The 18,423-nt window shown below is 37.6% G+C and overlaps 1 protein-coding gene across 1 annotated transcript in view; it reads left to right on the top strand.

Moving 5' to 3' along the window:
* LOC126176507 (uncharacterized) overlaps positions 1-18,423 on the top strand; it is a 403,754-nt gene that overhangs the window by 260,634 nt on the left and 124,697 nt on the right. Inside the window, exons 6-8 of the mRNA XM_049923663.1 lie at positions 1,884-2,086; positions 12,751-12,877; positions 15,992-16,185. Of these exons, the coding sequence (XP_049779620.1) occupies positions 1,884-2,086; positions 12,751-12,877; positions 15,992-16,185 (524 nt within the window). The remainder of the gene's footprint in view (positions 1-1,883; positions 2,087-12,750; positions 12,878-15,991; positions 16,186-18,423) is intronic.

The raw sequence follows: 18,423 nt of genomic DNA, 5'->3' as shown, positions 1-18,423 counted from the left end.
ACAACACTGATTTGCCGAAATTAGTTGTTAATGGGCATGGCAACAGATGACCGATGCGAGTGCCTTTGCTAATGGCACGACATCACCTGCAGTGCCTCCTGGGCTCTTGACTATATCAGTTGGACCCTAGGCTACTGGAAAATCGTGGCCTGGTCAGATGATATCTGACTTCAGTTGCTAAGGGCTATCGGTAGTATTCGAGTATGGTGAAGACCCCACAAAGCCATGGATCCAAACTGACAACAAGCCACTGTGCAAGCTGGTGGTGGCTTCATAATGGTATGAGCTGTTTTTGCATGGAATGGACTGGTTCCTTTGGTACAACTGAACCAATCATTGACTGAAAATGGATATGTTCAGCTACTTGGAAATCATTTGCAGCCATTCATGGACTTCATGTTATGAATGACAATGCACCATGTCACCAGGCTACAGTTGTGTGCGAATCGTTTCAAGAACATTCTGGACTGTTCAAGCGAATGATTTGGCCATTCAGATAACCCAGCATGAATCTCATAAAACATTTATGGTACAAATTTAGAGATCTGTTCATGCACAAAATACTGCACTGGCAACACTCTCACAATTGTGAATGGCAATAGAGGCAGCATGGCGCAATATATCTGCAGGGGACATCTAGTGACTTGTTGAGTCCATGCCACACTGAGGTGCTGCACTATACCAGGTAAAAGGAGGTCCAACATGATATTAGGAAGCATCCCATGACTTTCGTCACTTCATTGTATGACATAGGTGGTTTTGAGAGGGACATACTGAAAACCATCCAGGATCTCCATGATCTCACATAACTGGAGGCCTGAAAGGCAAACATATTGTGTGCCCAGCTATGCAGGATCACAAAGCCATATTGAGTGCCTTGAGTCATAAAATTAGTGTGTTTAGAGCAGAGGGAGTATCCATATGGACAGTGCAACATTGTCTGGAGCACCATTAACTATTGTTTTGGCTTCCCTTCACACGGTGACACAAAGAGGTATGGCGACAATGGTGCACCCAATGACAACACTGGACACAAGAGTGGCCCTGCATTGCCTTTTCAGTTGAGTTCTGGTTCCATGTACAGTATCACAATGGATGTATCCATTTGTGGAGGCTCTGAGCAGAATGAACATTGCCAGATTGCAATCGTCGTCATCATACGGGCCCAGAACATTATCACCTCTGGTTTGTGTAATTTGGACAGCAGCCATTACGTTACTGACACATAATGTCAATGGGAGTGCCCTGTCTCTGAGGTCTCCATTATATTGTCTTGCAACAAGATAATGCAAGACCCCAGTTTGTTTCTGCTGTCCTGACCTGCATCAATACAGACAGTATTCAACTACTGCAGTGGCCAGCACGTTCTCCAGCTCTTTCACCCACTGAAAACATCTGGTCACAGTTTGCCAAGAGACTGGAATGCCACCATTTAGCAACTACTGCAGCTGATGAACTCCAATGTAGAGTTGAAACAGAATGGAATGATATGCTTTTATCTTTCTTCTAAGCCCAGTTCAACTCAGTGCCCACCCAGGTTAGAGTTGTTCGAAAGTGATAGAACTGTGTACTATATTGTGCACCACTTATAACACCAAATTACCTACAAACTTTAGCTTTGTAACAGTCAGTAAAATTTTGTTATTTGCTGTCCTTCCTGGAGTTACAATTTTAATGGCAAGAGTGTAGATCTTGTGTAATAAAAGAACCTAGCTCACATTTTCAGCACTTCAAGAGAAGGAGACTGTGCTTGTGAACAGCTACTGTTAGTATTTTATAGTTTTACTGATAAGTTGCACTTGTAATTAAACAGTTTGTGATGTAAAATTCAGAACTTTGAAATTATGTAGTTAACTTATGCTCATATGAATTGTTTGTTGTAGGTTGCTGCAGCATTTCTTTCAGAGGTGATTTCTCAGTCTGGAATGGTTGCTGATAAGAGCCATTGTGATCCATTGCCTTCACACAGATTAAAACCACCTGATAAAGATAAACCACCGTCCCTCTCTCGGCCAAAGAATTTTCAAGCAGGAGTAGTGAAGGTGACAGCCAGCAAAGTGTTCCCACCAAAGCCACCAAACCATTCGTAAGAAAATGTTTTTGGATTATTGATGCAAAAGAAACAAAGGGAAATGGTTTTTCTATTGCCTGAATGACTAGAGATTAAGTTTTGTAAAATCCACAGCAAGTATGTTATTTACGATCGTCCTTTTGTAAAAACTGTTTCTGTAACCTGCATCAAATACTGTGAATCAGTAAACATAACAATACATCACTCAGTGGACATATTAATTCATATAATAATAATAATAATAATAATAATAAAAATAATAATGTATAAGCTTAATAGTGATGAAACAAACTCAGTTGCTTTTGCTACTCTTTATTTAAGGCCAATAAATTCCAGAACATTAGAATCCAAAGATACATTAGTGCAGTTGGAAGAGAAGTTATATAAGATGAATAGGGGTAACGAAATTTTAGCAAAATAATGAAAAAGAAATGAAGAGCAAATTAAAATGGGACATATGTTTTTGTTGTGAGGAACAGAGCAGGAATAAAAATCAGACTCAGATTTTATTGTAAACATGACAATCAGAAACAATATTAAAGATTCATACAGACTGGGAAGATTTGTTTTAGAAATAAATAACCAATTGATTTGACCTTCTCCAATGTGGACAAAGTAGCATAATCAATTTTCACTATACAGGGTGTTACAAAAAGGTATGGCCAAACTTTCAGGAAACATTCCTCACACACAAATAAAGAAAAGATGTTATGTGGACATGCATCTGGAAACGCTTAATTTCCATGTTAGAGCTCATTTTAGTTTCATCAGTATGTACTGTACTTCCTCGATTCACCACCATGATTTCATATGGTGCTGCTAGAACATGTGCCTTTACAAATACGACACAACATGTGGTTCATGCATGATGGAGCTCCTGCACATTTCAGTTGAAGTGTTCGTACGCTTCTCAACAACAGATTCGGTGACCGATGGATTGGTAGAGGCGGACCAATTCCATGGCCTCCACGCTCTCCTGACCTCAACCCTCTTGACTTTCATTTTATGGGGACATTTGAAAGCTCTTGTCTACGCAATCCTGGTACCAAAGTGTAGAGACTCTTCGTGCTCGTATTGTGGACAGCTGTGATACAATACGCCATTCTCCAGGGCTGCATCAGCACATCAGGGATTCCATGCGATGGAGGGTGGATGCATGTATCCTTGCTAACGGAGGACATTTTGAACATTTCCTGTAACAAAGTGTTTGAAGTCACGCTGGTACGTTCTGTTGCTGTGTGTTTCCATTCCATGATTAATGTGATTTGAAGAGAAGTAATAAAATGAGCTCTAACATGGAAAGTAAACATTTCCGGACACATGTCCACATAACATATTTTCTTTCTTTGTGTGTGAGGAATGTTTCCTGAAGGTTTGGCCGTACCTTTTTGTAACACCCTGTATAAATACTATATGTATAGCTGCTTCTTGATAGTTCTCACCTACTCCACTGAAGATCACACTCCACTGTCATCCAAAGAACTGTGCTTGCTTCATATCTCATGGATAAGGGAATTCTGCAATGGCCTCTATTTTACTTGGATCCAGTATTATATCCTCTGCATTAATGATATGCCCTAAACAAGGGCACCCATATGATGGTTTGTAGGTGGGGGCTAATTGGGGATGTGAGATATTTTTAATATTTTAGAAGATGAATGGCGACTTGTAGGAAGCCATAAAATAGTTCCAGTTCCAACCCAGTTAAAAATTTGCTTAATACTGACTTTTAAATCATTTTCTTGAAAGAAAAAATACTTGACCATGCACTGGCTCCAAATACGTGAACACCAAAAGACAAGCTGCTCAATTTTACTGAGGGTCCTTTCTCTGAAAATTTTTGCCACATCTCTAAGATCTCCTTATAGTCAGACAACATTTTTGAAATAATCATGACATCATCAACATGTAACAGTATCTTCTGTAACAGACTGGGGCCTGAATGTTTGTCCAGGGACTTCATAAACATGCTTATTGATACATTTAATCCAAATGATAACTCTGTAATTTGATGACATGCCATCAAACAAGAAAAACAAAAAAATCGAAGCTGGCCTGGGACTAGGATGTAAAGTGACCTGCGAGTATCCAGTGGTTGAATCCATGCAACTCATATGCCTGATATCTTCTAGTTTTATTTGGATTTCAACAATAGGAGCAGGGAAATTTTTTTCTGTTTCAATATGTTGATTAAGAGTATGGGCACTGAGTACCTGACACACATCTCTGCATGGTTTTTGGAATACAAACAAAGGATTGTTATCTGGACTTGATGGTTTTTTAAGGCTTTGTAGCATTTATTACATCCATTTTATGATTATAAATAATACATCAAATGAAAGAGCATCTCAAACAGTTTTCTTACAAGTGTTCAACATGAACACTATTCATCACACATTGATTTCACAGACGAGTTCTTCCCAAACCTTGATTAGTATGTCTTGAGTAATTGTTGCAGCAATGCTGTTTCTGGAGTTAAGTAGATAAGCTGGTAGTGGGGGCACATAGACATGATCCCTTGTGAACCCTCATAGGTAAAAATCTTAAAGCGTGTGTGAATGTGGAGTTCATCAGGCCCCTTGCAGCTAATCCAGCGGTCAGGTACAATGTCATTTAATCAATTGCGTGTTGAGTTAATGCCAGTGAGATGGCACGCCATCTTGCTGCAAAATGTAGTTCCCTAGTTTAGTTCTTCCAATTGAGGAAAGAACCATAGTTCCAGCATATCAAGATAAGAAATACCATTTACAGTAGCTTCACTGGAAAAGAAAGGCTGGTAAACTTTCCATCGGGATATGGCACAAAAAACATTCAATTTATGGGAGTCTCCTTGTAACTGTATCATCTCATGGGGGTCTGCTGATCCCTAAATGCGCACATTGTGTGTGTTGACAATTCCACTTAAGTTGAATGTCGATTCATCATAGAAGGCAACTCGACCCAAAAATCTTTGTCATCCAACAACATTTTGTTTGTAAAGTTGGCAAGTAAACCGTAGTCTGTAGGCTTTAGAGCTTGTAAAACTGCAAACGGTAAGGGCATAGTTGTAAGTGTCTCCTTAAAAGTCTCCACACAGGCGTAATTGGAACTGCCAACTCACAACATACCTTCCGAACTGACTTCTTGGGGCTATGAGTGAAAGACTCTCACTTGTTCAACGTGTTCTTGAGGCAGTCTTGGTCATTTCATACTCTTTCCTTTGCGCACAGGTGTACTCGTATAAACAAAACTGTTTGAGTTGTTCATTCATTTGATGTATTATTTATAATTGTAAGTTGAATGAAATAAATGCTACAAAGCCTTAAATCCTGTACATTCATTTTAAAATGCCCTGTAATTATCTGGTCAAGCATTTTGCTAATCTGCCAACTGTCTGCCACTTTTAAAGTAGAAAATACAGGATATGGTTTAACAAAGAGAGGTTTATGGTTCTTAACTTTTGACTTACCTTCATAACCCTGAATAGTTCCTAATAGATTCTAAACTACCTTTTTACATTTTATTACGATGTTCAGTAATTCATTCTTCTTATTACTATTTAATACATCACTAGCTTGAAATTTTTCAAAAATTTTATTTTGGTCCTCCATAACTTCAACATGGTAGTCTTTATCAATATTATTCTTATCTAAAAACCTGTGGTATTAGCACTGATGCAAATCATTAATTGGTTTGCTTTTGTTACTTTATCCTGCATATTCCTGATAAAAGGGGTCTCAACTACTGGGTTGAGGTAAGACCAAACTAACTTTTTATGTGCAAAATCTAGTAAGGCTTGATATTTTTCCAGACAGTTTACTTCCAGCAGTATAGAAATGTTCAAATTAGAAATGACTAGGATACTGTGATTACATGCTATAGGTGTGATTAAGAAGGTTAACAAAACTTCCTCTGTAAGGGGCTTTCCTTTACACTCAAATGTATCAACAATGTACACCCACATTATGGAGAAAGTAGAGTATTTATTTTCTGTTTAATATGAAAAAATCCTTTTCAAAACACCGATGTCACTACCTGAGTCCAGACCAGTGTTCACCTCTACAGATAATGGCGCCCATTCCTGGGGCAATGGGGGACTGTGACCCACTCCTAATCAGGTGGTTTTCTTTTCAAGAAAATGATTTAAAAGTGAGTATTGTGCAGGTTTTCAAAAGGTTTTCTTATGAGTCGTCTTCTGTCTTCCAAAATATTAAAAATACATCATATTCCCCCAGTTTGCTCCCCTCACCCCTCACAGACTATCACATGGGTACCCTTGACTTTACAAGTTTTTTACAATTCACTTGTTACACTGGATTTGCATGTGGGAGGACAAAGGTGTAAACCCTTGTCTGACCATCCTGATTTAGGTTTTCCATGATTTCCCTAATCGCTTCAGGAAAATACTGGGATGGTTCCTTTGAAAGGGCATGCAGATTTCTTCCCCATCCTTCCCTAACCAATGGTACTAATGACCTTGTTGTTTGCTCCCCTCCCTCAAGCCAACCAGCCAACCAATCCACTTGTCGAATTTCTTTTTCTTCTAGCATTTCTGCTCTCAACATTCTTTCTTGGTGTAATGTCTGCAGTCCTAATTTTTTAAGTCTTCTGTTATCTCTTATTGATGGCTTGGTCTGGCACCTTCTGTACGGTATTCACCATTTTCCAAATTTTTGGTTATCACTGTCCCTACATGATGTCAATTTTTAGAAGGTTTTTGGTGATATTGTACTTGATGGTTATAGTTATATTGGGTACAGTTTCCATGACTATTAAATTTTTTTTTGTTTCACAGTATTGACTATTTACTACTCCTGAGTCCATTTTTAGATTTCCATTTCCATTTTGGACCCACAGTTATTCCTATGAGCCCAATCATATTCTCTCTTCCAGACCAGAATATCCAACTCATCTAAGTAACTCTGAAGAACACTAATATTATTTCAAGTCTTTGCCAATCATCTGTTCTTGTACCTGAATAGGCATCCTGTTAATTAATACTTCAATAAGCTGAGCTTTATTCCTGTGCCATTTCAGTTAATGTCCATATTCCCCCCCCCCCCCCCCCCCCCCCAATCTTCTCCTGTAGTCCAATCTGGGATCAGTCAGTTGTAGCTTGAGTATTCACTGCTCTGCTTGAGATGAATAATTCTCTTTAATCTCTGTGAGACCAATAATTCTCTGTTAACTACTTACTGAAATCTTCCAGGTGTTAAACTTATCTTTATTAAATTTTGCCCATTTAGCTGATCTTCAGCAAATTGTATCCTCCTTTCTGTATTCCATGATATAGAAAATGCACCTCTAAATAACCTTAAAAATACAATGGGCTGTATTCCCTTGCCTAGTTTAAAAATCAGCATCTTTTTTGATGCTTCATTGCTGCTTTCAAATCACAACTCCTCACAAAAATCTCTAATTGGACTTGGGGTCCTTTTCTTCCTTTTCTCATTCCTCTTTCTTTGCACCTCTCACTAGTACTATCTATGCTCACTTCAAGACGACTACTGACTTGACTATCTTCTTAGACCTGTAAGTATGTCATATCAGTAACTGATCTGCCTGCATCTTCTACTACAATTCTTCATCCCTCCTTATATAACTTTGAACTTCCTTGTTCCTGGGATAAGCACAGATGTCTAAATTGTACTTTAATGTTATCAATTATCTATTGTGTCATTTCTCCTTTGCATTTTAATATTTTTTGCTTGAATTTTTAAGCACTCTACCATATTCTCTATCCTTTAAAGTCCTCTCCATGTAATATGGCATTGTTGGACATTAATGTAGCTAAATGTTCTATTAACTCTCCCTCAAGGCCTTTACTTTCTCATTTCATGCATTGTTGGACATACTTCAGTGTCTCCTCAAGATTTTCCCCAGGTCTGCTTTAAAATTACTAAGCTCTTCAGACAACTCATCTATTATATGATTCATTAACTCTTTCTCTGATTAGACTTCTGAATGTATGCATCCAATATTGTTATGTTATTATCAGTCTTTTCCAAGAGCTGCCATGTGCTTTAATGGATTCCTTTTCTAACTGAGATTCTTTAATATGAATGTCTAAGTGGTTCAACACAATGATGATTTCTCCTTGTACACCTGTTATCTTTGGTATAACTTCTGTACAAAGATATAGACTAACCTGTTCCATTTTCTCATTAATCCCTTGCCTTCTTTTATCTGTCTTAATGTTTTGCTTATTCACAAATGACTCCACTCCTTCTTTCATTTCATTTGCTATTTTTAAACTTCTAAACGCTAAGGCTTGTTCCCTGTCTTCATTCTGCCTGTTAGCCATTTCTCCCATTTTACTATCCTGCCTTCTATTTTGCCTGTCACTTCTTCTATTTTAGGTGACAGTTCTGCCTCCATTGCTGCCCTGCACATATATAACATTTCCTTAATTTCTTTCAGAGTATGTGCATAGTCAAAGAGGGATCCCCTAGTTTCCATTTTGTGTGACTGCAGCAATAACTTCATTCCATAATTTAACAACAGTCCTAACAACAAATTGAATTACTGTTAATTAACTATTCAGTAATCTTGATATTAACTTTCTGCTATCTTTCTTAATTCTATACTTCTCAGCTCACATGTAAAGGCTGTAGTTAACTTTCTGCTATCTTTTTTAATTCTAAACCTCTCAGCTCACATGTAAAGGCTGTAGTTGGGATGCTTCAGGGAGGGACAATAGCTATCTTGATGCGGGCTGGTTGTTGCATCAGCACCATGATCTGTGATAGCCCTGACTCAAAGCTTTGGTTGTGGCTGGACATCTCAAAAGCTCACCCATTCGTACTATTATTGCCACCTGGACAGAGAAATTCCCCTTCTCTCCAAATGACCTTCTTTTCTTTTCTTGTGCCTTCATAGTTAACTTGATCTTTTTCTTCTTTTTGCTTGCCTCATGTTTCTTCCAGTCATATCTTTTCTTTTCCACATGTGTCTTCTCTCTTCCAGATTTACATATTTTTTGGATAATTATTATTGCATAGTTTATGCCCACAAATCTAGTGCTGTCACAGTTACAGTGATTTTATCTTTCTTCAATGTGGACAAAGTAGTGTAATTAGCTTTTGCTATGTATGTGTGTTATGTATAGTTACTTCTCAATAAGCTCCACTACTTCATTTAAGACACCTACACTGTCATGTGAAGAATTGTGTAACTGACACTACAGATTTATACAATTCTTGCAGTTTAATTATGGACACAAAGTCTTTTCTTTTGTCATGATGCAATGCAAATGGATTAATTAAAAATATTACATATCTGTAGTGCAGCTGTGCTGGTTGCTCTGTTAACCAGAGATAACTTCCAAATGCAGCTTCAAACTGGACAGTAATCACCTAGATGTCTAATACCCATTTACAATTAAATGCCAACTGTTACTTTTAAAAATTCTGACATATTGTGGGCATTTTTTGAATAATCAGGTCTTGCACCTTCCACTGATACACAGTGTTTTGCACCTGTTCTTTCAAAATATTTCAGTATTCACAGTTGAAATCTGTGAGGTTGTACTATTTCAAAACCAGGTATTAACAAACTACTTCATTTGAACGTCATAATTGATTTCCAGTTGCTAGTTAGTAATATCACTTCATTGAAATAGATTTACTATAGACAGTTTTCAAAATAGCTTCAGTTTGGTAATTTCAGAAATAAATCACCACATCAACACATTTACATTCTCCTCAGTACTTTCAACAGATTTATTTCACAGAGCAATACAAAACTGCGTAGCCTTATGATAAAAATATTATGTTACTGAGTATACGTTTATAGGTAATTGTGGCTAGGTCAGAACTGATAAAATGTTTTATTAACAGGATATAGATTAATCATCCTTTCTGGTTACAATACTAAACAGAGTCTTGACATGGTTGAGGGTATCTTCTGAAAAGTCTGGCTATAAATCTGACCACAGACCAGGCTGGCATACCTTCCTGAGCGAAACAGTGCCGCAAGATCTCTCTTAAACCCCCCCCCCCCCCCTCCCCAAGTCCCTGTGTTGAACATGAAACAAAATGAAAGTACACATTTTGCAATGTGTATAAAAGATGTTGCACATAATAACATAATTAAGTATTTGTTAAACAAACAAAATAAAGTACTGTATCATGCCTTGTTGGAATGGCAAAATTTGTAGCGAATCAGCTTCCCAGCAGAAATGCTTCAACATGGCCATTGTTACAAAAACTGTCAAACAAAAGCAAACACCTGTGCAATATGATAATGGGGAATTTGAATAGAAAATTAAGACAAAAACTAATGTGATCCTTCAGTGAGATACTTTGGGTATGCTACCAGAAAAAACATAGGCGATACATGTGTAGAATTTGGCCAGATGAACAAAATGTTTGTTGTTAACACAGACCTCAAGAGGAAAAGAAATAGAAAATGGACTTAACCAGAACAAAGTTGAACTCAAAATGAAACTACTATGGTAAATGATAAATACATTTTACAGTGTGTGATGGACGTAAAATACTTTTAAATTTTAATTGCAAGATGAAGAGAGAGAAAAAAATAACAGGCAGAAAGTCAGAAATATAGAGTATAAAAATTAATGTAAGAGTAAGATCATTTATTAGATTAAATTAAGTAACAAGTTCAACTTATAATAAAATGAAGGCTACATAGAAGTAAATGGAACAGGTCAGTTACTTAAGAAAAGGAATTTAGACAAAAAAGGACAGATATTGTAAGCATGAAGGAAACAAAAAACAAGGAAGAAATTAAAGAGAAGGCTAAAACTGCATGCAACTGACAGCAGGAACATGATATAATGTGCTGAATTACAAAAAAACTATTTAGATGTGACTTTAAGGGCTTATAAGAAAATGCAGTGAAAATTTGGTAAGATGCAATTACTACAACAACTATGATGAAAACATAACAACATTTATCTGTTGCAGATCTCTGTGTTTGGCATGTGCGCACTTGCACAGGGAGGAATCTCAGGCTAGGAAATATATTGTTTTTCACTTACCAATAGAGGATTGATACATGTGAACCGAAACACATAGTAGAGAACAGTTAACACTAGTTTTTGAGCTCTTGCTCTTTTTCTAGTGAAAGTACACACATTCACACACACAACCACCCGAAAGTACATGCTCATGGTAGGGGTGGGACTTATTATTGAATATTGTTTATTGAAAGCACCCATGTTTATATATCAGCTATGCTGCTGTTACTGTGAAACATTCTATGCGGGCATGGCAGGTAAACAACTGTCCACTTGTACGAATGGCAACTGCCAAACTGTGGTAAACCATGAACTGGACCATCCATTTGCCAAAAATGGTGTGCACCACAGCACAAATGACTTCAGCAGCTGCTTCACTGTGCAAGCCATTTTGATATTCCCTTCCAGCACTATTTTCTCTGAACGGCAGGTGGGAATTGTCTCTCCAGTATATCCTGTGCTCTCACAGTCCCCCTGGCCTAAATCTCAACCACTTCTGTCTACACCACTCCTTCCCCATCCAGATTGCGTATTGCCTTCTCCCACCACTCTTCCCCATCCATATTGTGTATTGCATTCTCCCTCCACTCTCCCTCCCCTTCTCTCTCTCTCTCTCTCTCTCTCTCTCTCTCTCTCTCTCTCTCTCTCTCTCTCCCCTTCTATCTCCCTCCCTCCCCCTTCCTTCCTCTTTCATCTTTTTCCCATCCATATCCCTTACTCTCTCCTCTATCTCCTCCTTTTTCATTACAATCTTCCTATCCTTTCCTCCCCTCCCTCCCTCCCTCTCTACCCAATATTTGCTCTACCCTTTGAACTCCTTTCCTCTTGTTGTGCAGCATCTTTTCTGAAAGATCTGCCCAACACTAACCTACTACCCCCTCCTTGTCTCCTGTGTCCTTTCCTATGCTGTCCCCACCTCCATCTACTCAGGCAACTGCTTTTAACAATCAGTGTTCAATAACCAGTCTTGCTTCTACCATGGACGTGTATATTTTGGCGTAAGTGTCGTTGTGTGTGTGAATGTGTGTACTCTTACTAGAGAAACAGCAAGAGCTTGAAAGCTAGTATTAACTGTTTTCTGTTACACCTTTCTGCATGATGTACACCACTCCTTTAGACATCAGTGGTGCCTTTTCCCTACTTTATGTATGTTTCCATACATGGATTTCCATTATTGTTAAGTATTGCTTTTTGCTTTGTTTGTAACTGTTAATAAAATTTTTCCTATTGTTATTGACTGAAGTGGAACTCTTACATGATAGTCTTTTTGACTCATCAACTAGTAAAAAACACAGAGAGATGTAATCAAAGAGTCTCTTTTATGTAATTTTTTAATTTTAATGGCAGTTGTAAGCAACAGGCTCACTTCTCATTTAGCTAGAAATAGTTAATTAACTGTATCATGACAGCAACTATGTGAATAGCCACTGGCTAAAAATTGCTGTTTTGTAGTTAAACTATAAAAAAATGTAATTTTTTGAAAAGTAATTTTTATAAAAACTTCCAATAGACGTAATCACCTCTTGAAATTTTAAGTTAAAATGGTCGATTGAAAATAGTCTTTTGTAATACTTATGATTACTGTGTTCTTCTGACTCATCTTTTCATATATTGTCTGCCACAACAGATGTTAATTATCTTTGATGTTGCACAATCTGTGCTTCTCATTAACACAGGTATCACATGGTTCTCAAAGTTTTTATTTTTATTTGTATTTCAGACCTTATGAAACAACACATTTTCCTGCTAAAGATTGTGGGACAAGTAATGTGCCTACTGATATCTCAGAGAATAACACTGTGTCACAGGATCCCAAATCTGAAGAAGATAAGGAGAAAATTATGAAGGTACTGTACAAATGAGTGATGTTTTATTATATGATGCTACTATTTTGCAATCAACAAGTGTTATTAAAAACACATTAACACTGGTGTTTATTAGTATAGGATCAGCTGTTTACTAAATCAGATTTTCTTTCACTACCAAATATTTTGGTCACCACTGATATCATCATCATCATCATCATCATGTTTGGATGCCGCTCCATCATGTGTGTGTTCTGCACATATTTCTATAATTTAATTATATGTTGTTCCTGGCACACTCTGGCCCCTCATTCGATACTGTCAGTACAAATTGTATGATAATTCGTTTCAGTCCATTTCATGTCCTTTTGAAGGGGCCAGCGACTGTGCTGTGCCGTGCTGTGCCAGGCAGTTATCAAAATATTTGTGCAAAAGAGTAACATATAATTAAATTATGAAAGTGCAGCTTTGGCCACTCTAGCCTTTGCTTTCATGCAGTATATGAGTCCTTCTTTTTTCCTCTGCTCATTTGTTAATTTTACTATACATGATACGTCAACCGTAAATTATATCCCCCTAAAAATAACGTCATATATAGTAGCATGAATGAGTGTAGAGAAAGCAAAATACCAACTCTTTTTTCCATTATGAGATTAGTCATTGTAAATGAATTTAAGGCTCACACAACATCTACATCCATGTTCTGCAAATCACTGTGAATTGCATGATAGTGGGTACTTACTATTGTAAATAAATACTTTTTACACTTTTTAATGTTATCTGACTGACAAGACAGTGTCTCAATTTATTGAAAGATGTCCCCTTTTGAAACCTGGAAAGTGTCATACATGCCTGAATAGTTTCTGTAGAGCTGTTCTCACTATAGAGGGTGTTTCACAATTCATGTTACATATTCTAGAGGTTGTAGAGGGGACTTAATAAATCAAATTTTATGTAAGAACCCAAGTCCATAAATGGCTCATTTCCATGTTACAAGGAAAACAAGGACTGCTCAATCATGTGCTAGATGTTTCATATGCAGTTTACCTGTTGTGGTAGCCCACCCTCATTCATGAATGGTACGATGTCATGATGTGACATGATGTTCTGTGTTTCCATCTGCCTTTTTTTCAAGATTCCTGGTGATGGGTGAATTGACATTATAGCAAACTAGTACTGCAGTAACAGTATGCATGAGTACATGTTCACAGAGTGCACCAATATGATGTTAATTTAGAATGAAGCTTTCCATAATGGAACAGAAGTTCAAGGTCTGTACGACAAGTATTTTCCAAATTGTGTGACTCCGTCTCATCCCATGTTTGCCAGAGTTGAACAACAGCTGTGAGAAAGAGGGAAATTAAAAAATGATAGAGCAAACTATGGTGCTACAAGAAGGCAGTGCACTGTCATATTGGAAGAGGAATTGCTTCATCAAGTTGAAGAGAATACATCGAGTACTCAAGCCTTTGCATGTGACTTGCATGTGTCTCACTCATCAGTCTAGTGTGTTCTGTCCTCGGTTTTTACACCATTGTGTGGATTTTCCTCAGTTTCCAAGGTAAATTTTGTTCACCAATGAAGCACATTTTGACTGGGAAGGTATTTTGAATGCTCAAAATTGACACAGTTTAGATCAAGAAAACCTCAAAGCCATGTTTGCATGAAGATTTCAGTGTACCTTTGACATCAATGTCTGGGCAGCTATGTGCAGTGGTCATGTGATTGGATAGTACTTCCTTCCTCCCCCCCTCCCCCCTCCCCCCTCCCCCCCCCCACCTAACAGGTGCCAGGTACTTGATATTCCTGTAACAAGTGCTGGCTGAGTTTTTGGAGGATGTGCCATTGGACATTTGGCATGAATTATGGTTCCAGCATGACGACACGACAGTACCACTTAATATGATCAGTGCTCTATGCTGATGCATTAACATTCATTTGCCATGATTGGAAGCTGAAGAAGGATGAACAATTGTCTGTCCTATCCGAATGGCATAATTGGCATAGTTTGGACATGAAACCATACTAGAAATTTTGGAGCCTGCAAGTAATCATTATTAAGAGCAAAATATGACTGTATTTGCTGTGGATAAAAAGTAAATAGACAACAGAAAGTGGCAGAAAGCAAAATAAGACAATGCTCTGGTCTTCAAACCAACACACACACACACACACACACACGTCTATGTAACTATAAGTTCATGATATGAATATGATAGAGGGAAACATTACACGTGGGAAAAATATATCTAAAAGTAAGTTAAAAATAAGTTAGTGATAAGCTAACAATTAAACTTCATTTTTTCTCTGCTTCTCATATCTGAGACATAGTGATGTAGTATGGTACATATATTTTGCTTTCTGACCTTCAGTTGTACAGGGGAAGGCAAAATACTCATGTAATACATCAGCCAGATGAAAGAAGTCACTTATTAGTCCCAGATGTATACATGCATGCTAGGTGTTTTACACAGCATGTAGTTCACAGTAGTGCTTTAACCTTGTGAAAAGACAGTAGTTTATCATTCAGCCTCACAGATACTTTAAACCCTATATCAACAAAGTAGATTAGGTAATGGAGCACTACCTGCTCGTCAGCTGCTGACTTATCATTGAAATTTATTAATATTTCTTCTGTTTAAAGATTACACAATGTAGTATATCTTGTTGAGGCTCTTGGATGCTGTGTTGGATGGTTATGTTAAATCTTCAAGTTATATTGATGGAACAGCTGTGCATAATTATTTTTTCTGCTGTCAATATAATTGCCATGGAGTATCATTCACTTAGAATGGAACATTCATCTGAGAGGCAGATATTTTTGTTTTGCTAGAGGTGTTGAAAATAGCCCTATGGTTCTAGCTGGTTATGAGACTTATTCGGTACTTTTTTCATAGTGCAGTGAAGGTCACATGCTTCTTTGTATCAATTCACCCTAGAAAACTTGCTTTCATTCCAGACAGGTGGATGTTCCAGGTAAGGGTTTAAGATGGCAAGCTGATGATCGGTTGAAATGATGCAAAATCTTAAGACTGCCACCCTTGACAATACCCAGGAGCCTTGGAAACCTTTATCAATATTTACTGAAATAGATTATACCTGTCAAACAATAGCACAGTTTTTTGTATCTATTTTCTTCTTTTACAATTTCTTTAGAGAGCCACATCACCATCTACAAGAAGTATTTCACAATTGGAAGCTTATGCCAATAGGAGCCATGCAGATTCATTACTTCAAGATGGAGTGAAGTGTCCTAATAAACCAGCACTTCTCAGGAAGCCAGTTAATTTCAGACCTAATGCAAGTGCACTGCATGACAAAGTATCTCATCTAAAGTCGCAAGATAAACAGTAAGAAAACATTTATGATATATTAATTTTTTTCTTTCATTTGATTTAAATTTTTAGATGTTTTCTTTGAGATCTAGTGAGGCCACCATTTACAATGAGAATCTGTTTATCAATCAAGGCTATCCTACTGAAACACTATAAATTTTTGTTAAGCATGACAGTATTTGAAGTAAAAAAAATTAAAGAGACATTTTTTAAATATAATTGTGCCCATAATATTTGTCATTCTGTTGTCAGACAAAAGACATAACAGAAAGGGGGGCCTACGTTAAGAAATTGTGTATCTACAGAAGAAAACTATATTTGTGATGCTATCATGTGATAATTTATTTTCTCAAATCCATTGGTTTAATGGCACTTTTTCCACCCCTTGATTATCTACTTGAATATTTTTCTTCAGTTCTGTCAAAAATAGATTTGTAATGTTGGAAAAGAGATTAACAAGAAAAGGAAAGACCAAAAACGTTATCACTAATCACTAATTCTTATTTAACCAAGTATATTGATAGGTTTTGTATATATCTAAATTTTATAACAGAAACAGGAATATCGAAGGGATAGATTGCTACTCATCACATGGAGGAGACAGTGACTCAAAGACAGGCACAAGGAGAAAGAATGCTAGTATTACACTATAAGACAAAATGATATACCATGAAGGAATTAGCTGAATGGGTTGAAAATCTGTAAATGTGACACACATGTACAGACAAACAAATGATTATAATTTCAGAAAAGTTGGATGATTTATTCAAGAGAATGAACTTCACAAATTGGGCAAGTCAATAATGTGTTGGTCCACCTCTGATTGATAGAGTTCGTGGATGTCCTCCTGAGGGATAGTGCACTAAATTCTGTCCAACTGGCATGTTAGAGTGTCAGAATCATGAGCAAGTAGAATGGCTAAATTCTGCCCAGCTGGCATGTTAAGAGTGTCAAAATCCTGAGCTAATTGAGGGCCTTGTCCATAATGCTACAAACATTGTCAACTTGGGAGAGATCTGAGGACCTTCCTGGCCAAGATAGGATTTGGCAAGCATGGAGACAAGCAACAGAACTCTCTCTGTGTGTGGACAGTCATTATCTTGTGGAAATGTAAGCCCAGGATGGCTTGCCATGAAGGGTAACAAACTAGGGCACAGAATATTGCAGATGTACTGCTGTGCTGTAAGAGTGCTGCAGATCACAACAAAAGGTTTATTGGTATGAAAAGAAATGGCACTTCAGAACATCACTTCTGGGTATTGGACTGTATAGTGGGTGAAAGTCATGTTGGTATCCCGCTGCTGTATGGGGCATCTCCAGACATGTTTTCAGCCTGAAATTTCATTGCCTGGAGTAAAATTGTCTTCAGTGATGAATTCCACTTTGAACTGAGCCCTGATGGCCAGCAAAGACATATCTGGAGATGCCCCAGACAGTGGTGGGATATCACTCTGACTGTTGCTTGCCATATGGCCCAACAACCAGGAGTAATCATGTGGGGTGCCATTTATTTTCTTACCAGGACGCCTTTGGTTGTCATCCATGACACCCTTAGAGCACAGTGGTATGTTGTGGTTTCTATGCCCTGTTTTGTTGTTCTTCATAGGAAACCATCCTGGACTTCCATTTAAGTGAGATAATTCCCTTCCATACACAGAGAGGGTTTCTACTGCTTGTCTTCATGCTTGGCATAATTTACCTTGGCCCACAAGATATCCAAATTTCTTCCCAATTGATAACATTTGGAGTGTTATGGGCGAGGCCATCCAACCATCTTGGGACGTGGACAATCTAACATACCAATTGGACCAAATTTGGCATGAGATTCCTCAAGGGAACATCCAGGAACTCTTATCAATCAATGACAAGGCCATTAGCTGCTTGCATATAGGCCAGAGGTGGACCAAAGTGTTATTGGCTTGCTCAATTTGTGAAGTTCTTTCTCTGGAGTATATCATCCAATTTTTCTGAAACTGTAAGCATTTGTTTGTACACATACATAAATCTACAGATTTATGTTCCATTCAGATAATTCCCTGGTGGTGCATCAGTTTTTTTGGTCTTAGAGTTTATTTTCAGCATTGGTACAAAGTCCTTTTTTCAGGTATAGAAAACTCACACACATTTTTACAAGAACAACTCACATACACATAGTCACTATCATCTCTGGGTGCTAAGGCCTGAATGCATCTGTATGCAACATAAGCAGCAATCAACATGTGAGATGGTACAGTGGTTAACTCACTGGATTCA

This window comes from Schistocerca cancellata, chromosome 3 (assembly GCF_023864275.1).
Source record: "Schistocerca cancellata isolate TAMUIC-IGC-003103 chromosome 3, iqSchCanc2.1, whole genome shotgun sequence".
Classification (NCBI taxonomy): Eukaryota; Metazoa; Arthropoda; class Insecta; order Orthoptera; family Acrididae; genus Schistocerca; species Schistocerca cancellata.
The sequence above is the reverse complement of the archived record's forward strand: the minus strand, read 5'-3'. Positions and strand labels throughout refer to the sequence as shown.